Source organism: Cnephaeus nilssonii, assembly GCF_951640355.1.
Source record: "Cnephaeus nilssonii genome assembly, chromosome: 7".
Classification (NCBI taxonomy): domain Eukaryota; kingdom Metazoa; phylum Chordata; class Mammalia; order Chiroptera; family Vespertilionidae; genus Cnephaeus; species Cnephaeus nilssonii.
The window spans coordinates 70,363,549-70,390,590 of NC_137078.1; the positions used below are offsets into that span (position 1 = coordinate 70,363,549).

At 40.4% G+C, this 27,042-nt stretch overlaps 2 protein-coding genes across 2 annotated transcripts in view; one reads left to right on the top strand and one right to left on the bottom strand.

Annotated features, from left to right (window-relative positions):
* The window catches only part of ORC1 (origin recognition complex subunit 1), a 29,223-nt gene extending 23,527 nt beyond the window's left edge, over nt 1-5,696 (bottom strand). The window contains exons 1-2 of the mRNA XM_079776913.1: nt 5,585-5,696; nt 180-255 (exon numbers count right to left, since the gene is read on the bottom strand). The gene's annotated coding sequence lies outside the window, so the exon portion shown is untranslated. The remainder of the gene's footprint in view (nt 1-179; nt 256-5,584) is intronic.
* Nucleotides 5,697-5,927: 231 nt separating this feature from the next.
* PRPF38A (pre-mRNA processing factor 38A) lies at nt 5,928-20,181 on the top strand. The gene is made up of 10 exons (XM_079778106.1): nt 5,928-6,210; nt 9,915-10,074; nt 11,370-11,491; nt 13,411-13,496; nt 15,979-16,089; nt 17,954-18,066; nt 18,674-18,700; nt 18,823-18,920; nt 19,402-19,450; nt 20,046-20,181. The coding sequence occupies exons 1-10, from the start codon at nt 6,081-6,083 to the stop codon at nt 20,086-20,088; spliced, it is 939 nt and encodes a 312-aa protein (XP_079634232.1). The 5' UTR covers nt 5,928-6,080; the 3' UTR covers nt 20,089-20,181.
* The last annotated feature ends 6,861 nt before the right edge of the window (nt 20,182-27,042 follow it).

The following is a 27,042-nucleotide window of genomic DNA, read 5'->3' on the forward strand; positions in this document are numbered from 1 at the left end:
CCTATATGGGTTTCCTGAACTGAGTATTAAATAATGAGCATATATTGATAAAATGGAATGTAATGAGGGATTCTAAGAGATGGAGGCAAAAACATTCAAGAGGCATTTGTAGGAATAGCAATGAGTTTTATTAAGTATATTATTCCACTTACATTAAAGAAAAAAAAAGTGTCACTTACCTGTATGCTCTGACAGTTGTAAGGGGTATTTTTTTGGCGGTAGCTAACAGGTCCTAGATGTAAGTATTTTGAAGAGCTGAAAAGAAATGCTTGTATTAAAGTACATGGATAAAAGATGTTTTTTATTGGCAAAAACAAAAATGTAAACAAAAAATCCAAACATATATGCTAATCTTTAAAATTTGGAAACTGCCATTAGTCCTAATAATAATGCCAACCCATTATCTTACATTTAAATAATTAAGAAAATAAATCTTTTTTTGGGAAAAAACATGACTTTATACATATATAATATAGATACATACATAGTGATCATAAGTATTATTTCAATAATATATTCAGGTTGAAATGGACTTCTATATGTAGTATTAATAAATTAATATTAATTAAAATAGTGTATGTACATGCTCCAAATAATAATGATGTAAAAATTACTACTTTTTTAAATTCTTTATTGTTTAAAGTATTACATTCTCCTTTCCCCCCACTGAAGAAAATAAATCTTACATAAATGTCTAACCACTCTGCTGTGCACCTGAAACTAATATAAAATAATATTGAATATCAACTGTAATCGACAAGTAACAATAAATAAATAAATAAGAAAAATAAGCCTTTCCTATATATTCAGTACTTTTCTTATGAAGCTAAAATTTGACAAAACTGGGGTAAAAAAATTTTTTTAATGCAGCCTGACAAAATTACTCCAAATGACTGATAGCAGGACCAATAACTGCAGTCTATGTTGAAAACAACAGAATTAGAAGAGCATATTACCATTGATTGGCTACCTCTTTCATGTTCCCTACTGGGGCTTGAGCCTGCAACCTGGACCAGGAATCAAACTAGCGACTACCTGGTGCATGGGACTACACCCAACCAACAGAGCCACACTGGCCAGGGCTCTCCATCTCTTAAATAATCTAATCATAGGATAAATGGCCTGATCTGTCACTTTGACTATGATATTTGATTACACTGGCACAATGACCTCAGGTTTCAAACAAAAAATTGGCATAGAGTAGACCATTTCCATACCAATAAGGTACTTAATCATGTCTAGTTAAGGCATCAAATCCATACTCTCAACTCTTAAATCCAGACCATATTTCAGCTAACTAAAGTAGGTATCCTTCAAAACCAAGTGAAGATAAAATTTAACATTCCTTTTCTAGATCATGAGCTGTGTTCAATGAGACCAAGTACAGTAGTTCCCCTTATCCTCAGAGGATGTTTGAAGATCCCCAGTGGATGCCCGAAACCATGGATACCCAACCCTATACATATATCCTGTTCTTTCCTATATCTACATATGTATGATAAAGTTTAACTCACAAATTAGGCACAGTAAGAAATTAACAACAATAATAAAACAATTATAATAACATACTGTAATATAACTTATGTGAATGTGGTCTTTCTCTCTTTCAAAACATCTGATAATCAATCTGATAACTGAGCCAGCTAATAGGTGGGTAGCTCATACAGCCTGGATGCGCTGGACAAAGGATGATTCAGTCCTAGGCAAAAAGAGTGCAAGATTTCACTACACTACTAAGTATCTTGTGCAATTCAAAACATAAATTTGTATTCCTGGAATTTGCCATTTAATGTTTTCATACCGCAGTTAAAGCAGGTAACTGAAACCTTGGAAACTGAAATTGCAGATAAGGGGGACTACTGTATAGGCATATATGTGCACAAGCGTGGGTGACTCACCCTCGGCTCAGCAGTCAGAGGGTATAGGAAAGAAGACTATCTGGGCCTGGACTACAGAACCTGCCTCGCCTGGGTCTATCACTGCTCCAGGCCTGCTTTCCCAAACCGCAAACAGACCAAAGCTATTAGTGCTCTCAGACTCTTCCTGAAAATCTTTGCAGGGATGGCTCAAGTCTTAGCTCCAGTGAAACTTCCTCAGAGGCCTTCACTAATACACAATGGAAAGTCGCCCACCCTGTCCCTTATACTCCCCTCAGGTTCAAGTTCCATTACACCACCCTATTATCAAAGCAATAACTACAACATTACTTTCTTATTTAGTGTTTCCCACATTCGAATGTTGTCTTCCAAAAGAGCAGAGATCTTGGGACCTTGTTTATCTTGTTCATAACTGTATCCCCAGGACCTAGCCTAGGACTTGGCACATAACAGGTGAATATGTGAAAATGATTAGGGCAATACCAAGTGTGGTAAGGATGTGGAGCAGCCGGAATTCATACACTGCTGGAGGGCATATGAATTGGCAAAACCAATTTGGAAAATTGGCAGTATCTACTAAAGCTAAACGTATTCATATCCTATGACCCAACAATTCCAATACAATTTACCCAACAGAAAAATATACTTATCATCAAAATACATGAGCCAGTATGTTCACAGCAGCATTATAAAGCAATGAAATTAAGCCAAGCACAAAGTGGGGAAAACCTCACAAAATAACAATGAACTAAAGAAGTCAGACGCCAAAAGAATACATACTATATTTAGTCCATTTATATAGCATTCAAAAACAGGTAAAAGTAATCTATAGTGTTAGAAGTCTGAATAGAAGGTAACCTAGGTAACTGAAAGGAAGCATGACAGGGTTTTTCTGGGATGCTGGTCATGTTGTTTCTTGAACTAGATGTTGATTACATGGGCATGTTCACTAAGAAAACTTATTGACATGTTATTTCTAAAATTTGCTGATTAGGTGAAAGAGATTATAAAATACTAGAGGCCCAGTGCACTAAATTCATGCATGGGGGGCGGGGGTCCATAACCCGGCCTGCACCCTCTCCAATCCGGGACCCCTCGGGGGATGTCCGACTGCCGGTTTAGGCACCAGCAGTCAGATATCCCTCTTGCAATTCGGAACCGCTGGCTCCTAATCCCTCGCCTGCCTGCCTGATCGCCCCCTAACTGCCTCTGCCTGCTGGCCTGATCGCCCCCTAACTGCTCTCCCCTGCCGGCCTGATCGCCCCTAGCTGCCTCTGCCTCGCCCCCACCACCGTGGCTTTGTCCGGAAGGATGTCCGGTCTAATTAACATATTACCCTTTCATTAGTATAGATATTCAGCCTGCCAGGTGTAGCTCAGTGGTTGAGCATCGACCTATGAACCAGGTCATGGTTTGATTCCCGGTCAGGGCTTCATTCCCAGTAGGGGGTGTGCAGGAGGCAACCAATTGATTATTCTCTCTCACCATTGATGTTTCTCTCTCTCTCTCTCTCTTCCTCTCTGAAATCAATAAAAATATTTTTAATACATTTTTTATTGATTTTTTTACAGAGAGGAAGGGAGAGGGAGAGAGAGTCAGAAACATTGATGAGAGAGAAACATCAATCAGCTGCCTCCTGCACACCTCCCACTGGGGATGTGCCCTCAACCAAGGCACGCACCCCCGACTGGAGTCAAACCTGGGACCCTTCAGTGCACAGGCCGACGCTCTATCCACTGAGCCAAACAGGCTTTGGCTAAAAATATTTTTTAAAATATATATATTCAAACAATAAAAACTCATTGAGCTGCACACTCATGATTTCTGCACTTTTCTGTATGTATGTTATTTTTCAATGAAAAGTTCAAAAAATTAAGAAGGAGTCCTGAAGAGGTAGCATAAGGACATCATCGATGCCAGGCTTCTGAGCCATTACCTCACTTTCTTACCCTTGACCCAGCATTTCATCTCAACCACCATCAACAGAGAGATTCCACAAGAAGGGTAATAAATGGGGTAAATAAAATGAGAGGCCTGCCTTGGCCTAGCAAAGGCTTTGGCTTCTAGAAGATACCCACTACAGACTCTCAATGGTACAGATAGCAGAAATTTGGAACATACACATCACCCAGTCCAGGGGTCACACCCAAGGAAAACAGATAAGGGAGTTGCAGTAAAAATAATGATAGCAGATATTTACTGAGCTAATATGACAGAAGGTGGAGCCAAAACTCTTCATATATTTATCTCAATCCTCCCAATAATCCTAGAACAATGTTAGTACATAGTACCAAGGGCACAGAAGGCTCTTAATAATAAATATTTGCTGAGCGATAGATGTTATTATTGCTTCAAAATGGTAATTTGTCCCAATGTTTGATGGCACAGCCTTAATTCAAACCCTGAGCAGTGGGATTCTAATGACTGCTCTTAACCACTTCACTGTTATGTGCAAGTGAATAATGTTAAATATATGCCTCAGAGAGCTTACTTCTGATGTGCTTATTACAATAAGTCAGGCTTCCCAGACTCTGACTGAGGGGTCAAATGGGCCTTGGTTTCCTTATCCATAAAATGGAATAGGAACAGAGCCTTCCTTTTATTCAACCAATATGTATTAATTGCCCACTGTGTGCCAGGCTGTATTCTAGGATTACTGAGGATTAAATGGGAGAACGCAAAATGGTAAATCCACTCGCTCACTTCCTTAACTCCTTGTTCTATTTGTAAGGGACAGTGGTTCTCTTTTGTTGTTTTTTTTTTTTTTTTTTACTAATTTGATGTTATGAAACTCATATACAATTCACACAAAATTTCAGATGATTCATCAACCTTCTAAAGTCCACATACTGCCCTCTGTTGTGCTTAGGAATTGTTGCAGAGGAACTTGGCACACCATGTTTCACATCAGAAACCTCCAATGGCATTCACAAGTACCCATTACAGCAGGGAAGGGGATGCCATTTCTACAGACAACAGAAAATAGAAAACTGACATATTTAATCATTGCAGTTTCACAGATAGTAAACCAGGATAAGAATCTCTCTATCTCATGCCTTTAAGTCCAGTGCTTTCCCAACTGTCAAGACAGAAGGCGCTTCTATTCTAGGGTAAGATTACAGGAAGTAGAAGAGGTGGTTAAGCCCCGCACAACGGGGAGGGTGGGGGCAACTTAGACAACTCTCTCTCTAGGAGCAATTGCTACCTCCGTAAAATGGGATAATAACTTATGATCCTATTTCCCTCCCTGTGGTGCTTGCTACACTATGGCTCAAAGGAGGAAAGATGCGCTGCTTCACCAGAGCAATGTAGACCGAAGGGATGGTTGAGATCATTACTGAGAGTCTCAGGGCCCCGAGGGCAGGAATGCTCACGCTCCTCTGCGGCCGGCTTCCGGCTCTGCCCCTGCAAACTCGCAGCCCCTGGCGGAGCCGAAAGCGTTTCAGCAATCGGGATGTGCGAAAGGAACGCTCCTGGCGGGCTTAGGACGGTGCCTGGCACTTAACAGTCGCTTAGTAAATACCTGCTGAACTAATCAATGACTGAGTCTACAAAGAACAACTTCCTCAGCCCCCGCGGCTCAGGTCCCCCTCCAGCCCGCGGGCCGCCACACGCACCGCGGGCCGAGCCTTCCTGAAGCTAGGAGCAAGCCCTCCACTTCCCACCGTCCCCACTTGAGGAGCTCGTGGAGCTGCAGTAACGCTCACCTGCACCAGCCGGCCTCCTCTAGCAGCCAAGGCGCCGCGCGGTGGAGCGGAAACGGGATCCTCACTGGCAATGGAATGAAGGTGAAGATAAAATTTCGCGCCAAACGTCGTAGCCCCGCCCCGAGGCTGTCTCCTAGTTGCGTCACCAGCCCGCCCTCCCTTCCCGGGAGTCCCGCCCTCCCTTCCCGGGAGTCCCGCCCTCCCTTCCGGTCTAGTCCTCCCGGACTCGGAGTCCCGCCCTCCCTTCTGTCCCGCCTACCTAAGAGAGGACGCATGACGTAGGTACGCCTACGTGCAGCGGCCATCCTGGATTCTATCGCCGACGTCGTTTGCGGAAGGAGATTGCCTACGCTGCAGCATTTCCGATTTCAAGCTGGTAACGTGAGCTATTTAAAGGAGACTTCCTCCATCTTTCTTCGTCTGTTTTGTGTGTGTTTTTAACCTGGATGTGACGCACTAAAGGGCCCGACGGAAATAGAACTGAAAGCGTTCTAAAATGGCGAACCGCACGGTAAAGGATGCCCACAGCATTCACGGCACCAACCCGCAGTATCTGGTGGAGAAGATCATTCGGACTCGAATCTATGAGTCCAAGTACTGGAAAGAGGAGTGCTTTGGGCTTACGGGTGAGTGGAAGCGCGCCGACCCCACGTGGTGGCCCGGTTCTCCTGCCTGAGCGCCGGCAGGACTAGACCCCGGGGGTGAGACTGGGAGGGAATCTGTCATTTAGAAAAACCGGAGCGCCTACTATGTGCCTGGACTTACTTGTATGAGGCTTTGGGCTCACAGATGACAGGGTCTTATTCCGAAGGGTGTCTCAATTGGGTTCTTTGCGTTGTTCCATGTTTAATGATAACTTGCTGGGTTCCAGACAGTATTAAGCTCGGGACCCCCGAAAGTCTTTTCTTTTTTGGTACCTAATATTTATTATTTGCTATGTCAGGTTTGATTCTCACTGTGGGCCTTAAACTTTATTATTTAAATTTGAACTCAGGCTCAAAGAGAGGTGAAGTGACTTGCCCTAGTTCACACAGCTAGTGTTTGATTTTGACAACTGTGGAAGGTTATTCCCATTTTGTAGATGAGGTTTATTCTCTGTTATGTGGCTGTTGAAGAGTTGTTACCGTGTTTTATGTCTTTTGTGAATGAAAAGGGGGCTCTGTAATGAATCTGACATGTTCAGTGACAGGAAGTACAGTAAACCCTCGATTTCTCCGACCTCGATTTAATGGACAAAATTTTCGGTTCATATGTCTTGTTAAAATCAACACCCTGTTAATTTTTAAATGCTTTTAACCAAGATTTGGTTATAATTAAATTAACAGGTTCTTTTTTTGTTGGTATTCACTTTTCTTTTTTTAATCTCCCCATTTTGGCTACCTGTTTGTGTATTAGGTAGATCTGCTACACCTCTCAATCTCTAGTGCAGGACAATGTCAAACCCTGTTTCTGATCAATTAGATCAGGCAAAGACCCAAAGCCAACCGGCCTCTGCCTGCAGACTGATTGGATTCGACTTGAGTAGCCCTCAGGCAATCATCCACAGGTGGGGCAAGAGGTTTTCCAACAGGGTGGGGCAATTGCTTCTGCCTGGAGGCTGATTGCTATTCTCAGTCTCTTAATGGGCCTCAGAAACTCCACACTGGAGGGTCAGCTGTCTACCCCTCACCCCCCCAGGCAAAACTGCCTTGATAGCAAAGGTCAGCTTGAGAAAGATGACCTCTACAGTGTGAGGAATGATATGAAACCGGGGTGGCTGCCTTCTGAACTCTAACCCCAGAGCCCCCAACCCTGTCTTCTGCTCACACAGCTCCAGTCCACTTTGCCCTCCCTCTGCTGGAGCACAAGGTGAATGGCTGTGCAAGAAATTTTGTGTTGGCCCTTTAAGAGGTTGCCTGCATTTCCAGCCATCTCTCCCTGGCAGACAGCAACCCTGCTGCTTTTCACAGCCAGATGTTATATGGGCACCTTTCTTTTTTCTTCTTTTTTTAATATACCGTATTTTCCAGCATATAAGACAACTGGGCGTATAAGATTTTCCTGGGTTAAAAAGTCGTCTTATACGCCGGATAATACGCTACATGTTGCTAATAATATGGTCTCAATACATACATCAAAAGAATTATAAGGTACCGTATTTTCTGGCGTATAAGACGACTTTTTAACCCAGGGAAATCTTACACACCCAGTCATCTTCTACGCCAGAAAATACGGTATATTATTGATTTTTTACAGAGAGGAAGGGAAAGGGAGAGAGAGTTAGAAACATCGATGAGAGAGAAATATCGATCAGTTGCCTCCTGCACACTCCCCACTGGGGATGTGCCCGCAACCAAGGTACATGCCCTTGACCATAATCGAACCTGGGACCCTTCAGTTCGCAGGCCGACGCTCTATCCACTGAGCCAAACCTGTCAGGGCTGGGCACCTTTCTCAGTTCTGATGCTCTCTGCTGGGTGGTCCAGCTTGGGGATTAGACCCAAGTTCTCAGTGGCAACCCCCCACAGCTGAGATATCTCTCCAGAACTTTAGCTACTGTCTGTGGGAGCCTGGCCATCCCTTTCGTGCCTCTGCCCTTCCTTCCAGTCTTTATGCGGTCTCCACTTTCCATCCTTGGTTATCAGGGTTCTCTCTTCAGTTGATTATTCAGTATGTTTTTGTGTGTTTTAGTTGAAATTCCAGTTTGTTCCTGGGAACCTGTGTAGCATCCACTTACTCTGCTGCCATTTCTAACCTTTTGCACTCGGTTGTCGAGTGTGACTCGACATGGTTAGCATCGGTAGCAGGAATCGAGACAAAAGCAAGCGAGTGCAAAGGGTTAATCTCCTTTACTATGGGTTTTTTTAGAAAAAATATTGATTTCAGAGAGGAAGGGAGAGGGAGAGACAGAAACATCAATGACGAGAGAATCATTGATCAGCTGCCTCCTGCATGCCCCCTACTGGGTATTGTGCCCACAACTCGGGCCTGTGCCCTGACTGGGAATCAAACCATGATCTGGTTCATAGGTCAACTCTCAATCACTGAGCCACACCAGCTGGGCATTCACTGTTAGTTTTAACACATTTTAGTGACTAGGCCATATATTAGAAAAAAACACTGTAGTAATACCAGTGACATGAATAAATATTACATATCTACAACTGTAGTCTACATATTTAAACTGAAGATTCACCTCTTGTAAGCAATGTTCAGGGAATGATTAGCACATGATCACACCATATCTTGAGTGGTAATTGGTTCTGTTTGTTGCCTGTGGTGTGACTTTTTTTGTAGCATTTTTAATGCCTGCAGGCTGATGTTCTGAGTGCTAAGCCACAACCCAGCTGTGTGCATTTGTTTGCTCATGGTGACTGATAACTAGACCTATTCAGTATAAATTTAAAATTACAGTAATAGAAAAATTTTTTTTGAAAACTTTTCGATGAAATTAAATTTTTCATTACACAAACATGCCTACATAAGTAAAAACAGGTAAACTAATTTGTCGATTTCTTAACATCCATTTGGACACCCTCTCACTTGAATTAGTCCATTATCTCGAGGGTGATCTGATCATAAAGTCTGAACTGGGCAAGTCATTGTCGGTAGTCATGCTCCTGTAACTTTTTTAGTAAAAGGTTTAACTTTGCCTTAAGCAAGCCCTGCCCTTTGTTCTTGTGCATCTAGGTTAACACACCTTTGAAATGTCAGAGTAATCCTTTTTTGGGAGCACGTAATTTTGTTAACTATCCTATCATGTAATCTTCTCTTCTTAATTCCAATGTATAAAAAGAAATGCAAAACTCATTCTCAGGAGCATTTGAGATCTTGCTTCCTGGCATATCATCAGTTTGGCTCAGATAAACTCTCATAAAATTGTCTACAGGATTGGACATTTTTACATCTCTCTGTTAACTCCAAATGTGTTATTTCCCCCTAACATGATGGTGACATGCGTGGACTCGAAGTTCGATGGCTTAGATTTAAATCCAGGCCTTGCTGCTTTCTAGCTGTGGACCTTGAAGCAAGTCAGTTAACCTTCCTTAGACCTCATTTTCCTGCTGAAAACAGGGTAGTGCTACAACTTAACCTCATGGTTTGTTGTGAAAATTAAATGAAGTGCTTAGCTAGTAGCCTGGTATATAGTAATTCATCAGTGTATGACAGCTGCTATCATTATCACCTATTATTATTACTATTAAATGCACATTTGTTCTCCTAATATTAAACTGTTGATGAGTATTCAGAAGGACCAAACCTTGAACTAACTTCTCTTCAAATCGGGAAAAGCTAAGCCCTAATATGTCTGAAATGCCACTGTGTGTGTGTGTGTGTGTTTATTTTTTAGCTGAACTTGTAGTTGATAAAGCCATGGAGTTAAGGTTTGTCGGTGGCGTCTATGGTGGCAACATAAAGCCAACTCCCTTTCTGTGTTTGACCTTGAAGATGCTTCAGATTCAACCAGAGAAGGATATCATTGTTGAGTTTATAAAAAATGAAGATTTCAAGTGAGTAAAATGTTGACTAATATAAAAGCTTCAATTTCAGTAGTCCAGAATTTGGTTTTGGATAAGAGGAGTGGTAACGTATCTCATTTCCACAGAGTCCCACTTTAGGATTTTGCTTTTGAACTCTTAAATTTGTATTTTGATTGATCTTTACTTTTCCAACATTGGTTACTTATCCCCCAAAAAAGGTATTCCACAAAATCACTGATGCTCAGGGGTAAAGAAAACGACATACTGTAGAAGATAAGAGGGAAGATTTGGTGTTAGATATAGGTTCATGTCCAGACTCTGTTACTTATTAACTGTGACCTTAGAAAAGTTACTTAATTTCTAAGCTTTATTTTCTTTACTTGCAAAATGAAGACAGAAATATCAGCTCAGGATAGATGTGAGGGTTACAGAAGATAGTGCTATAAATTTCACTGCACAGTGTATGTTGCATAGTAAACATCCCAAAATGTGAGCTGCTCTTATTTTATTATCCATTCTCAAGGAGCTCACAGACAAGAGACATACATAATAATAATTCACAGACAGGTAAAAAGAGGCAAAGCTGGTTGCAGATATCATATTCTTTGCTACCATATTAAGTGGAGATTTGATGAGTAGTTGGTTATAAAAGAAAGGGAAAAGGAAAGAATCTTACAAAACATTAACAGCTAGAAAATAGCTAATTTTTATTAGGTACTTACTGTGTGCTGTGTGCTATGCTTAGCATTGTACACGTATTTTGTCATACTAGTATACCACGCCAGCAAATTAGGTGCTGTCTTCTGCATTTTACAAGAATTGAGAAAGCAAATAAAGTAAGTAATAGAACCAGAATTTGAACCCAGATGATTTTGAAATTCTTCCTGAATCAGCGTTCTACTGCCTAGCAGCAATTTATATATTCATGTCTATGTGTATTAGTTCTTGTTAGTAAATATATCCTATGCTTTCTGTTGTTTATTTAGTAACTCATTAGACTATTTATCTGTGAGGTAAATAGGTTATATCTTAATTTTGCAGGTAATATAATAGACTCTGAAAGTTGAACAACACATCCCAAATTCTCACAACTAGTAAGTGGTAGAATGGGAACTTGAACCCAGGACTCCATATTTTAGCTCTTCCTACTGCCCCATGCTGCCTCTAAAATTGCAGCTTTCTCATTTGCCAAAGAAAAAGAACTGGTTTATCCAATACTGTCATAAGAAAAGCCAGTTGTAAAACTCAGGAATTTTTAAGGATGAACTTTTAGAATCTTTTAGAACTTTTTAGGAACTGTTGTTTCACTGTCATTGATCTGTCAGGTATGTCCGCATGTTGGGAGCACTTTATATGAGGCTGACAGGCACTGCAATTGATTGCTACAAATACTTGGAGCCTCTGTACAATGATTATAGAAAAATTAAGAGCCAGAACCGAAATGGAGGTAAGTATGGTGCCATATGATTGAACCTTCGTTCCTGAGCCAGTTTTTATTTCACCAGTATCTCTGCCCTCATAGTCATAGTGAGTGCTCCCCTTTATCTCCTTCATTAGACTGTTAGCCTCCTGTTGGCCTTAACCAGCCTACCCTATCTGCCCACCTTTCTGACTGCACCTTTGTTTTTTATAATATGGAGCGTTTTATCAGTTTGTGTGCCATCCTTGCACAGGGGCCATGCTCATCTTCTCTGTAGTGTTCCAGTTTTAGTATATGTGCTGCTGAAGTGAGCATCTTATTTTAATCCCAGCCTGTGTCACATGCTCCCTCCACATGTGCTCCATTCCATAATATTTAGCTCTAGAATGACCACCATAAAAGCCTTCCCCAAACCTCCAAAGTTAGTTTTCCATGTTACATCTTCACAGTTCTTTCTGCTGGCCTCTCTAGCACTATACTTCACACTACAGTATATAGACTAAGTGTACTTACTCATACTTATGTAGGAGTATATCCAAGAGGTGCAGCTCCATGCCTCTTACAGACACTTCTAGTGATAAAGTGGGTTAGTGCAATCATAACCTTTTCTCACTTAGTGCAATAAAAAATTAGTAACTGGTTTTTTTTCCTTTCCCTTCTACATGTATCATTAAGCAGTAGAAGGTTAAGAATTTGAAATTATACTTTAAACTTTTGTTAACTTAGTAATTTATTTATTGAATAAATTTAAGTGTCAAGTCATGCCAAGTAATAATGGCCATGACTCCCATCTTGTTCACCATGTTATTGTTTGCTATGCACTGGAAATAACATGGTAAACAAGATGGACATGGCCATGGCCATTATAGAATTACTTATTTATGATTATGATAGAAGCCTGGTGCACAAAAATTGTGCACTGGGGGGGTGGGGGGCTCGGCCCAGCCTGTGCCCTCTCACAGTCCAGGACCCCTCCGGGGGTTGTCCGCCTGTCGGCTTAGGCCCGAGGGGGATCAGACCTAAGCCGGCAGTCAGAATCCCTCACACAGTCCAGGGCTCTCATAGTCTGGGATCCCTCCCTCCTTACCACCCGCAGTGGAGACAGGAGAGGCTCTTGCCACCACCGCTGTGCTCGCCAGCTGTGAGCCCAGCTTCTGGCTGATGGCTGAGCGGCGCTCCCCCTGTTGGGAGCACACTGACCACCAGGGGACAGCTCCTGCGTTGAGCATCTGCCCCCTGGTGGTCAGTGCACATTATAGCAACTGGTCGTTCTGTCATTTGGTCAATTTGCATATTAGGGTTTTATTATATAGGATTATGTTAACTAAAGTAAGATAGGGTTTCTCAGTCTATTGGCAGTTTGGGCCATATAATTCTTTGTAGGGTGCTGTCCTGTGCATTGTAGGATATTTAACAATACCCCTGGCCTCCACCCATTAAAAGCCAGTAGCACTCCCCACCCTAGTTACGGGGGGGCAAAATTACCCGTGGTTGTGAACTACTGAACTAAAGTAATGTTTACTATAGAAATTCCGAAATTTTTCCATTTACCATATAAGACACACATTCTATATTCAGAAATTACACTTTAGTTATATGATCTATTCAAGAACATTCTCTCTGTGCAATTCACAACTATTTGTGCTTGCTTTTGCGTTTGTCTCTTCTGCTAATTGGGACAGCTTCATTTATCCTTTTATCCCCAGCTCCTAAATGAGGCCTGGCACATAGGTGCTTTCAATAAATGTGAGTTGAATGAATGAAGATAAGTGGTGAAGGCTTCAAGGTTTTAGTTTAAGCCCAGCTTTAACAGTACTCCCTTCTGTGTAATTGCCACACCATAATAGCTTCACTAGTGAAAAGGAAGCTGCAGAGAATTCACAATTACTTTTTGGCTATTTAAATTTATTTCCAAATTGTTGAGCTTATGATTTTTCTTTTATTAGAGTTTGAACTGATGCACGTAGATGAGTTCATTGATGAACTACTACACAGTGAGAGAGTCTGTGATATCATTCTGCCCCGGCTACAGGTAAGAGATCAAAGTCTCATATATGAGTCACTCCCCCCTACCTCGACCCCCCAAATAAGTAGTCTACATGTCTCTGTAAAACATAGCAGCTTGGAGGTGAGAGTCAAGCAGATAATTTGAAGGGGTAGGGCTTTAAAAATTATTAACACAAGAAGACTTTGTTCTTTAAAATGTTATGTCAAAGACACTGTAGCTAGGGTAGATTTTTAAAATTTGTGAGAAGCTTTTCTCAAATTGCCCTTCATATAAAATTCAGGATATTAAACATAAAAGGAGGGTCAGGAGTAGGAACAGACTTCAATCCCTAAAATAGCACTGTAATCATCCTGTCTCCCTTTCCCAGAGATAAATGATTGTCCGTGAAATGCCTTTCAGGAACAGCTTTTACAGAGTATGATTTTAAAACTGTTGAAAATAAAAAGGGAAAACAGATATAGTAGGTAGCTAAAGAGAAAGGGTATAGAGATTTCTAAAGAGAGAGATGACTGAACAGGGAACTAGGAGACCTAAGTTTCTGGGTAATTATTACAGCTGACTTGCTGGGGGACCTGGTTTTATTTTCCCTTCTATGAAATAAAAAACTAGATTAACTAGTGGTCTGCCCCTTGGGACTATTTTAAGGCTATTGGAAGGAATAAGAGGAGACAGCCCCACATTTGCCAACCAGAGCAGCTCCTTTTTCTCTAAGTAACATATCGGGCTTGAGAGTGAGATTTCATTTGAGCACAGACTTTCTTTTAAATGGCTTTATTAAGATACAATTGACATAGAATAAACTACGTACATTTAAAGTAAACAGTTTGGTAAGTTTTAACATATGTGTGTATGCCCTTGAAACTGTCATCACAATTAAGAATAGTGAAAATATCCATCACCCCAAAAGTTTCCTTCTGTATAATCCCACCCCCCCCCCCCAATTCAACCACTGATATATATGCTACTTTGTCATGATTAGTTGCATTTTGGGATTAGTACAGTACATTCTAATTTTAGTCTGTCTTCTCCCCAGCATAATTATTTTGAAATTCATCTATGTTGTTACATGTATTAATAGTTTATTTCCTTTTATTGTTGAATGAGTTTCTCTCTACTGTTCCATACTTGATACTATAGTCCATGTGGTGAAGAGAATGAGATTTCAAATCTGAAAACTGGCTTTTAGGACCCAATTCTCTTACTAACGCATTGTGGATTACATTAATTATTATATTGTCTGCTATTGTTATTTTTAGAAATACTGCAAAAGAACTGAAATACTTAGAATTGCAATCATGTTTTAACTAAGGGTTCCAAAGCCCAGTCAGCTTGAAGCAAACCTACTGATATGAGGTGGTTTGCATGGAGTCTAGAAGACTATAAAACAAGCCTCACTGAGGAGAAATTGAAATTTGACAGATACATGTTCTGTCAGCAAGAGGTGTGGGCCTCTTACATGTCTTGGATTAAGTGACCCTCTTGCTCTGATTCTGTTCTTATTAAGCAACCCATAGATCATCAGTTTAGCTTCTGATGTGTCCTGACATTGGTAAGGAGCTTCTGTGGAATGAATTCTAATTTCATCAAACACAAATACTATGAATTATATATTGACTTTATTCACTGATAAATCTGGTGAGCATTAGGGATTCTGGAAACCCTATCTGATGTGATCCTAGATCCCAAACTGGTGATCCTGAGTGGAAAGCATTTTTCTGAGGGATTGACTTAACTGAGTGGCATCTTTGTCTCATTTCTACCAACTTATATAGAATGTTTTTAGGGATGAATGAGAGTTAAGTAACATACAAATGTTACTATTTATTCTAGGGCTATCCAACATTCTTTATGCACTTAGCACTTATAAATGGTAAGGGATCTTATGACCCAGCCAGACCATTTGGCAGTTTTGAATTCACCTTTGCCTCTCAGATCCTTTGTCACTCAGTAAACACTGCTAAGTCACATCTCAGAAGAAAATGGAACCAGATGAATTTCCTGTGCCTTGTTAAAAAATGCATGACTCTAGACAGCTCTCTGAATCTTGGGTTTTGTAGAGAATTGGTGCTGTTCTAAAGCAAGACCCAATACACTCTTAAGCCCCAAATTGGACTGAGCCTCAGTGGATCTCTTGGGGCAATTCTGATCTGAGCCACTTCTGGCGGAACTTCCAGCCAACACGGTCCCAGCCATGAACTTACGGCCCTTATATATGAAGTCCACATTTTTTTATTTGAGGCTATACCTATCTTGATTGATATCCCAGTGACCTTAGAGTATAAGATCACAGAGAATAGAATCAACAGGAAATGGAGATGTCCCTTCAGCTTTGTATCTGTTTACAGGGGAATTTAAAGACTATATAAATTTCTGGTATATTAAACACCTTATGAGCATTTTAAACTGTCAAGGATGTCTTTGAAATGAATCTCAGGAGCCCAGTGTTGGGACTTCTGGACATAGATAAGATATTAAGGCCCCCTAACACTCATTGTGTTTTCTGTAGAAACGCTATGTGCTAGAGGAAGCTGAGCAATTGGAGCCTCGGGTTAGTGCTCTAGAAGAGGACATGGATGATGTCGAGTCCAGTGAAGAGGAGGAAGAGGAGGATGAGAAGGTCAGGTACCTGGGAGCTTAAGGGGGAAGAAGGGATAGTTACAGGGAAGGGGAATGGTGTTTTGTTGTTTTTAACTTTCTTTAACCAAAAAATGCCGTATTTAGTCAATAAGAATATGGGCTTTAAAATAGACCTTGGTTCATATCTCAACTCTGCTGTATATAGTAGTATAACCTTGTGCAAATTACATAATCTCAGTTTTCTCTGTATAATGTGGATATGCTTATGGTAAGTTAACAAAGGACCTAAAACATTTGTGATTAAAATTCAAGTAACAATATACATATGGAAAAAGGTTAGCGGAACATACAAGAAATACTAGCTCATGGAGTCTGAGACATTATAAATGGAAGTGTAGCTCTGAGCCATCAGGCTCCCTTAAAGTTGAGTGCAGAAGGAAGCACAATCATTCATGAATTCAAAGCCATGTAAAGCTGAGGTGCTTTTCTGTGGTGAGTGAGCCAAAAGTAGGTTTTTGTGTTTTTTTAATGGGAAATTTTAATCACATACCAAAGTGGAGAGATTGTACTTCAATTTACCCATCAGCCTAGCTTCAATGTTGACCAACTCATAGCCAGTTTGTTTCCTCTACATCTCTACCCATTTGCCCCCCACCAATTTACCTTGAAGCATCTTAACATTTATCAGTTTTTAAAATGAATTGGTTCTAGAATAGCCTCCCAAGATGAATGTCCTTGGTAGCATTGTAAACTCATGGATTTAAGCATTTTTTTATGCTTTGAACCATTATTGTCCCTTTTGATGCTCACAGTGTCCCATCTTTGGCTAGTGGGGGTCCCTCAACTTGACTTGTGAGACTTTCATATAATCATAGTAGTCTCAGCCCCTTGCTTTCTGATATATGTTCTAGTCATCTTTTACTAGCTTCTGCCCTCAAACTGGAATTAGCCATTTTCCAAGGAGCCTTTGATTCCATTTACTGAGCTACGATATTTAGATACCATAACTTGGGTACTGTACGTGGTTATTCTCTGGGTTTGGTCAGTGTTACTAGCTAGGCCTTAGTAGTTGGCTGAACTTAAAGGAAATTTCTTTTTAAGATTAAAGTACACCATGAGTTTGTATTTAACCTTAATGATTTTACATTTATATGTTTTCTTTTGCATTGGAAATTCAACTTCTTAAGGAGATAAACATGATTAGTAATCTCTCACTACTCTCAGTAAGTCCCAGAATAATGGTACCAACACTAGAACAATAATGGAATTATTGGAAAGTTTTTTTAATTGGAGTTTTTTCCTCCTCCAAGTTATCCCTCCATGTTTTTCAAATTACTGTTTTTAAAATCACTTGAAGGTAGCCCAGCTGGTGTGGCTCAGTGGTTGAGTGTCAAATCTATGAACCAGGAGGTCATAGTTTGATTCCCAGTTAAAGCACATGCCGAGGTTGCAGGCTTGATCCCAGGGGAGGGCATGCAGGAGGCAGCCGATAGAGGATTCTCTCTCACCATTGATGTTCATCATTGATGTTTCTCTCTCGCTCTCTCTCTCTCGCTCTCCCTCTCTGAAATAAAAGAATCACTTAACCCTTTGCACTCGCTTGCTTTTTTCTCGATTCCTTTATTCTACTCGGGATTTAATTTTTTAAATACCCCAGATTTTACAAAGCGTGGCAGTAGAATAAAAAACTGGAGTTTCTTTTCATACAAACTTATTTATTTGGATATTTTAATATTTCAAATTATTGATACATTCAATAACCGTCACACTTGACATCCGAGTGCAAAAGGTTAAAGGTAGAATTTGGGACAGGATAGGTTGGGGAGTGTAGCAGTGTTTCTAAATGGCTCTCTATAAGCCTGTGCTCATCACTGATCCATCTATCTCATTTATCTCATTTACAGTTGGAGAGAGTACCATCACCTGATCACCGCCGGAGAAGCTACCGAGACTTGGACAAGCCCCGTCGCTCTCCCACACTGCGCTACAGGAGAAGTAGGAGCAGGTCTCCTAGAAGGTAAGGCCCTAGTCATTTGCCTCTTCCAGGAAGATTTTAAGCACTGTAGACTCAAAGTTTGGACTTCAGGGAAGGAAAGATGCCAGTCTATGGAGAATGTTTGCTTGCCCAATGTGTTAGTTGCTGGAAAATAACCACCCACAAAACCTCAGTGGCAGACAGTATAATCATTTATTTAAGTTTAAAAGTCTGCAGTCAGTGATATAAGCTGGGCTTGGCTAGGCATTTTTTTTAGTATGTTATGTTCACTCACCTGATTTGTAGTCTGTTGGCCTTAGTTACAAGATGGCCTTAGTTAGCTAGGATGACTGGGGCAATTCATCTCTTCTCTATGTATGTCTCATTCTAGGCTAGGTTAGGCACATTCTCATGGTAATGGCAGAATTCAAGAGCCAACAAGCCCAATCATGCAAGTTTCTTTCCACTATACGGTTGTATCACATCTGTAAATATCCCATTGGCCAAAGCAAGTCACTTGGAGTGGGAGGGTGCTAAAAGTTACATGACAAAAGAGATGGGTTAAAAATTGGGGCAATTTTTTGCAATGTACAACATTCAAGGCACCTACCTACTAAGGCTCTTCTTCATCTGTTTTCTTTCCATTTAGGCGAAGTCGGTCTCCAAAAAGGAGGAGGTAGGCCTTTGTGGGTTTTTGTAATGAAGGGTAGGAATTGGGGCAAAGGTGGGCAGAAGGGATACTGTTTTTGTGATTAAATTGTCAGGCAGATATGGGAGTCTAACCAGTCATTTCCACAGCCCTTCCCCTCGCCGAGAGAGGCATCGGAGCAAAAGTCCAAGACGTCACCGCAGCAGGTCCCGAGATAGACGACACAGATCCCGCTCCAAGTCCCCAGGTATAACATTTGGGCCTTTTGCTATTGGTTGTATTAACAAAGAAATGTAATAGGAACAATTAACCTCTTGCAATACTGGAGTGCTTGTGTTATTGCTTAGAAGAAAAGGAAATGGACTTAGAATTTAAAAATTAAGAGTTGACATCTTGACTCTCATTTATAGGCTTTGCTGTTAAGTGGAGGAGCCTCAGTTTTTTCATCATCTGAAATTTTAGGACTGAGACTTAATAAAATAAGAGTAGTGGTAAATACTCAATGTGATGTTTGTGTAATGAACCATAAAGCCCTGGATGCATATGAAGTGGGTTCATTTCTCCTCTCCACCATACACACACCATTTCAGAGAGCTGCTATCAAACAGATGTCCCTAGCATAGACCAATAAAGTATTAAGCCAATGGGAGGTTTTGGGGGAGGTGAAAATGACTTCGGAGGAATAGGAGGGTAGATCTCAATTCATTTATTGGCCTTTTCTTTCCTAGGTCATCACCGTAGTCACAGACACAGGAGCCACTCAAAATCTCCTGAAAGGTATGGATTGACCTCTATTTTGACTTGAGAATTTCACTCTTTATTCAGAAATTAAAGCCCCAGTCACAATTAAATTTGACCTGAAATTTTGCTTTGATGGGGATATTTAGGAATTCTCCTTCATTACAGGAGAAAATTGGCCTGTTGCCGTGAGAATTACTAGAATTATATATGTTTGTGTTGTTTTGTTTTTCTTTGAAGGTGATAGGGTTATGTGCTTTGGATAGTGATAGGGGTATGAGCTTTGGTCTCAGGAGGCCTGGACTTAACCCCAACTTTTAACACTTTTAACAGAGTGACAATGGACAAGTCACTTTCATTTGATAAGCTTTCAATAGAAATGTCTATATGCTATACACTGTTACGTTCATTCTTAATCTCTCAGAGGTCATTTCCTCAGTGGTAAATTTTGGACAGTAATGCTAGCTAGACTCATTGTGTTACTCTGAGACATAGAACACCAGGCCATTTAATGAATATTATGTGTCACCTCTGTTCCCATCAGTGTCACCATACCCCAGTTTTCCTCAAAAGTCCTTGCCCAGCTCCTTGAACAGGTGTTAAATTTAATAATGTGTATGTGTTGCCATTTCAGATCTAAGAAGAGCCACAAGAAGAGCCGGAGAGGGAATGAGTAATGGACTCAGTTTAGGTTTAGTCCAAATAGCCTCCTGCAAATATGAAGTCATCTCTCTTTGTGGAAGGACTAAGATCTACTCCCAAGGCAGCTATAAGAATATTTTAGGGTGTTTTTGGTTTTTTTAACCTGAAAGTCTCTCCACTTTTTTTTCCTTGGGGGTGGGGAGGTGGGTGGTAATGAAAGAGGTGCTTAGTTTTGTATCTCTTTTTGAATCCTAATCCATATTTGAGGGATAATGCTCCCCAAGGGCTGCTTTTGATCCCTTGTACAACAAACATTGAGGATTTGGGAAGTGGAGGGTATGTATGACGAGGAGATATGGGCGGCCTAGTAATCCTTTTGTTATTAAATTTAACATTCCATCTTTCTTTGGTTTCATTTTTAGTTTGCTCCGATTAGAACTGTTTTGAGAATCCTAAGATTTGTGCTGCTGCTATTACATTAAAAAATCAAGTTAGTAAAACATTAGTGCTTTTTTCCCCAGCAGTAGCAAGTGATAATATGATAATTAACTGATGAATAGCAGTTTTGTAACAAAAGGATGCAATGCAAGGCTTCTTCTGGATCATTTAATCCAGTTGCACTGAACAGTTCAACAAACAGTAAAACTTAACACCTTTTATACAGCATTTTTATATATTGTTTCTCCTTCCACAAGGTTAAGATGCCCAGCCTATATTCTAGAAGAATTGACATTATCCAAGTCTAGTCAGTAGCAGTAGGGCAACAAGATTGAAAAGGTTTGTTGGAGAGAAAAGTAATGTCACTCAGGGTTTTGACCTGAATTGTTGGACAATAATGCCATTCATAAAGCCAGAAAATATAGCAGGAAGAGACCAGGATTTACAGGAGCAGGTAGTGGGAGTTGTAGTGAAAATGATGCAATCAGTCTAACTTTAGACAGCTATAGTATGTGTAGGCAAAGCTCAGAAAGTTGGAACTAGGAACTGGAATTGAGCATAGTGATCTAGCCTTGAAATGACAATGTTTGGATAGAGCATAGTGATCTAGCCTTGAAATGACAATGTTTGGATAATTGTGGATGTGCAGAATTAAACAGATTGCCCCAGAAGTATTTGTATATGTAGAAGCAGCCAATAACAGAATCAGGCAACAGCACTGGTGAGAGGAAGTGCAGTCATGGGTTGAAAACTGCAGTGAATCAGAAAGGAGAATTAGATGAGGACGCAGAAACAAAATGACTGAAAAATGTTCATTTGGTCCCTGGCCGGTGTTCCCCAATGGTTAAAGCAAAGGGTTGTGGGTTCAATTCCCAGTCAAGGGCATGTACTTGGGTTGCAGGTTCACTCCCCACCCCAGTTTGAATGCATCCGTGAGGCATACAATCCATGTGTCTCTTTAGCATTGATGCTTCCCTCCGAAAAAAGCAATGGGGGGGGGAATCATCTGGTGAGGATTAACAACAACAAACAAAAATGTTCATGGGTATTGATAATCAAGAGGAGAGGATGTTGGAATCTTTGCTAGCAAAGTTCCATTTACCTGCACTTACCTTTCCTCCTTTAAAAATGAAAAAGTGATTGAATGACTTCCTGCAGCTCTGGTCCCAGCAAGAATTGTGAATACCAACTGCCTCACACGATGGATCCAGTTTCTTGGAAAGCCATACATATCTGGTCATAGGATTCACATCTATTGCTTGCTATTGAACTGAAGGATTATTGCAGCAATATTAAAGCATTTGGGCATCATTTTCATGATTTCGAATTCTTCAGTGATTCTTCTTTTGAAGATACTTCAGCTAATAAGAGTTGTCCATCAGAGCTATTTTGTTTTATCATACAACTATATATGACTGCCTTTAAAAATTAAATATAAGCACCTCTGTTTACATCTGTTATAGAGTCCTAGCAGTTATTTCTTGTGATCTAAGCAGAAAGAAATGTCTTTTGGCTAAATAACTTATGGGCCAATCAAATCATCATCCAGTACATTAAAATATTTAAATGTATGTCTTAAAACTCCCCAGCAATTTTTAATAACAGAAAGAAACCTCCCCAAATATAAACTATAAACTTCAAGCATACTTATTAGGCTTATGGTGAAATCTGGACCAAATTGGAGCAGTATAGCCCACCTATAGCAGGAAGCCGATTGTCCTTATTCTCGTTAGTACAAAAGAAATAACAGTGAGTAGGACATGATGAGCATCTCTTCGGAAATTGTTTTTGATAAATTACAGGCTTGCAGAGGAGATGGAGCCTAAGGATAAATCCCGCTGAAGGGCCATTTCTGTCATGTATGTGCTAGCCAGTCTAGTAAATGAGGCCTTGGAACTGTAGCTTTATAACTTGTTTTTTGTTTTTGTTTTTACTTGGGCCTGTACAACAAATTTTGCATCATGTGTGTGTTCTGTATTGAAAAAATTTCAGGAAAGAAATGTTATTCCTTACGCAAAATGCATTCTGATGTTTTCTATATAGTAACAATTTTTAATATTGGGTACAAACCACTAAATTGATTTCACTTCCCACAATTTGAATTACACTGCCTTAAAAATTTTGCCATAGGGCACAATGACTTCTTAATACTAAAAAAATAAAGGGAGAAATGTGTTCTCAGAGACAAAGGAAATAATGGATTTGGTGAGAGGCTGCTAATATAACATCCCAACTTAAACTTAGCCCCGTTCTGTTATTTTCAGCAGACTGACCTAACTTTAACTCCGCATTAATCAGAAAAGAATGATCACAGGTGCTGGCCACTCCCCCAAAAGTTTAAATTCTCCACAGTGATGGATCTGGGGTTTTTTTAAATGCAAATGTAAAAGTTCAAAGAAGAGATGAAAGGAGATAGGAAATTAGGTTGAAGAGAGTAAATGAAGATGAAAAACTGGAAAAATGAAACCTTAGAAAACAAAATACAAGATAAAGGTATTGAGAAAATAGAAGGAAAAAGTGAAAAAAGCTAAAGAGATAATAAAACATGCTCTAGGCATTCTGGCTCAGTGGATAGAGCGACGGGCCTGTAGACTGAAGGGTCCCGGGTTTAATTCCGGTCAAGGGCACATGCCCGGTTTACAGACTCGATCCCCAGTAGGGGGCGAATTAAAATAAAGAGGAATTATAAGACTCAAATATTTGAATATTGCCTATATAGAAATAATATAACCAGGAAATAGAGGGACTCTTTTAAGTGTGCTAGTTTCATTTTTCAAAACAGGAGTCATACTTTAATTAAAATATACATGACACTAGAAATAAATTATTCCAGCCTCTTAAATGTTTTCTATAATTGTCCTTAATTTTCAAGGGAAACTCAGAATTAGATTCTCGTAGAAAATTTTCAATTTTGGCATTTCTTCACTTTCACATTTTTTCTTGTTAAACCCAAGTAAAATTTGCTATATTTACTAAATACAGCATATGAGCCCATTTTTGTAAAATTGTATGTACACATATGTATAAGAGATGGTTGGAATGAATACAGTTCACCAGATAACAGTATTTCTGGTTGATGGGCTTTTGAATGCTTTAATACCTTTTTTTTTTTTGATAGACATTTAAATTCTTTACTAGGAAAATATGAGTTCTTTGGAGAAAGCTTTTTTATAAGCTTACCAACATATTTCATATAGTTTGCTAGAAATGCAAATTGGTAATCACTTTTCTGGATGGTAATTTGGCAGTATGTCAGAGGAACCTTAGAATTTTTATCCTTTTTACCTAATAATCCCATTTATATTTATATTAATAATCCTATTCACCATAATATAGAAACATACACAAAAACATCTTATCCCAGAAATGAAACTAGACCACTTACATCACATACAAAAATTAAAAAATGGATTAAAAGACTGAAATTGAAAATGTAAGGCCTGAAATCATAAAACTCCTAGAAGAAAACACAGGCAATAAATTTTGGACACTGGTCTTAGCAATATTTTTTTGGATAAGTCTCCTAGGGCAAAGATAAAAGCAAAAATGAACCGATGGAACTACATCAAACAAAAGCTTTTGTACCACAGAAGAAACTATCAACAAAAAAAGCAACCTACTGAACTGGAGAAGTTATTTGCAACTAATATATCCAATAAGGGGTTAATATCCAAAATATATAAAGAATTCATACAGCTTAGCATCAAAGAAACAATTAGATGAAAAATGGACAGAGGACATGAATATAGATATTTCTCCAAGGAGGACATAGAGGTGGTTAACCGACACACAGAAAGATGCACTGATCATTAGGGAAATGCAAATCAAAACCACAAAGAGAGATGACCTTACACCAGTCAGAATGACTTATCAATAAACCAGCCAGGCAGGTGTGCCTCAGTGGTTGAGCATCAACCCACAAACCAGGTCACGGTTCAATCCTTGGTCAATGGCACATGATGGAGCTGCAGACTCAATCCCCAGTAGGGGTTGTGCAGGAGGCAGCTGATCAATGAATCTCTTATTGATATTTCTACCTCTCTCTACCTCTCCCCTTTCCTCTCTCTGAAATTAAAAAAAAAATTTTTTAATAGTAAAAATAAATCAACAAACAAATGTTGAAGGATGTGGAGAAAAGGGAACCCTTGTGTACTATGTTGGTGGGATTGTAAATTGGTGCACCCATTATGAATACAGTATGAAAGTTCCTCAAAAAATTAAAAATAGAGCTACCATATGACCGAGCAATTATTTTACTTCTGGGTATTTAGCTGAAGAAATCCAAAACACTAATTTAAAAAGATATATGCACCCCTATATTCATTGCAGTATTACTTATAATAGCCAGAAATGGAAGCAACCTAGGTGTCCATTGATAGATGAATGGATAAAGAAGATGCAGTACCTATATACAATGGAATATTTTACTCAGCCATAAAAAAAGAATGAAATCTTGGGAAAACCAAGATGGCGGCATAAGGTAAACACCTAACTGTTGCCTACCACAACAATTTTGAAACTACAACTGGAAAACAGAGCGCACACCGTCCAGAACCACCGGAAAGCTGGCAGAGTGGAAAACCTACAACTAGAGAAAAAAAGAGAGGGGGACACAGCCTCAGGAGCTGTGGAGGTGCGGAGATCCGTGAGTGCGGAAAGGGTGGGCGGCTGAATACGCGGCAGGCTTGCTCGCAGCGCGCGGAGAGGGAGGGCAGCAGACGCTGCGTGGCTAGCTTTCTTGTTTGGGAGAAAAACAAAACTTCCCGATTGCACTGAAATCCAGCTGCGGTCGGGGAGAAACTGGTCTGTTTGGCAGCGGGCGAGGCTCAAAAGCTGCCTTCTCTCAGAGGCGCGTAGCCATTGATTAGGGCACGGAGAAACCGACCCTCTTAGGGCGGTGCGGACGGAAACCAAGTTTGTCTGCACCACCCTGAGACTCCGCCCCATCCAAGCTGCTCTCAGAGGCGCGCAGCCATTAATTCGGGCACAGAGAAACCCCCCCTCTTAGGGCGGAGCAGACGGGAAACCAAAGCTTGTCTGCGCCACCCTGAGACTCCGCCCCATCCAAGCTGAGTACAGAAGCTCTCCCAACGGAGACACTGCTGATCCTCACAGCCAACTGGCTTGGAGATCAACTTCCGCCAGTGATACCAACAATCCCAACCACTCTGAACTCCAGTCTCTGGGGACACGCGGGGGACCCAGACGCCTACGGGACTCTTGGCCGGTCGGAGAGTGAGAGTGACTTTTCTGTCGGTGTGGACGACACCAGATTTCAACCACTCTCATAAGGGACACATTCAAGAGGCAGACTCAGTGAGCACCAAAGCCCTACTGTGTCTCCAGCACAGCAATTATTCCGTTATATACACAGCAGGCCCTCACAACCAATTGGACCGGAGGTCAATTCCTCCCAGTGTACCAACAGCAATCAGGGCTTTTAACTACACCAAGACTTTCCACTCAGCCCACAAAGGGGAGTACCAAGAGCGACCACCTAGGGTGATTGGGGAAGCTGAGCTACCGGCCCCTATAGGTCACCGACCACACAAAGCCACTCCATCAACACAGGGAGGCAGCCAAAATGTGGAGACATCAAAGTATGTCACAAGTAAGAGACATAGATGAAAGCAAACTAATGGACGACACAGTGTTCAGAACCATATTTATAAGGTTACTCAAGAATCTTCTAAAAACCGCTGAGAAACTTGAAGAGACCTTCAAGGACCTTAATGAGAATACCAAAAAAATGGAAAAGGACCAGTCAGAAATTATGCATACACTGTCTGAAATAAAGAATATACAGAGTAGACCACCGCACCCAAAGAGTCAAACCAAAGATCTGGAATATGAGGAAGAAAAAAACACCCAACCAGAGAGGCGGAAAGAAAGAAGAATCCAAAAGTGTGAGGATAGCATAAGGAGCCTCCGGGATGGCTTTAAGCGTACCAATATCCGAATTTTTGGGGTGCCAGAAGAGAGAGAGCAAGATACTGAAAACCTATTTGAAGAAATAATGACAGAAAACTTCCCCCACCTGGTGAAAGAAATGGACTTACAAGTTCAGGAAGCGCACAGAACCCCAAACAAGAGGAATCCAAAGAGGACCACACCAAGACACATCATAATTAAAATGCCAAGGGCAAAAGACAAAGAGAGAATCTTACAAGCAGCAAGAGAAAAACAGTTAGTTACCTACAAGGGAGCACCCATACGACTGTCAGCTGATTTCTCAACAGAAACTATGCAGGCCAGACGGGAATGGCAAGAAATATTCAAAGTGATGAATAGCAAGAACCTACAACCAAGACTACTCTACCCAGCAAAGTTATCATTCAGAATTGAAGGGCAGATAAAGAGCTTCACAGATAAGAAAAAGCTAAAGGAGTTCATAACCACCAAACCAGTATTACATGAAATACTGAAAGGTATTCTTTAAAAAGAAGAAAAAAGTAAAGATAAAAATTATGAACAACAAATATCTATCAACAAGTGATTCTAAAAATCAAGTGAATTAAAAATCTGAGGAACAGAATAAACTGGTGAACATA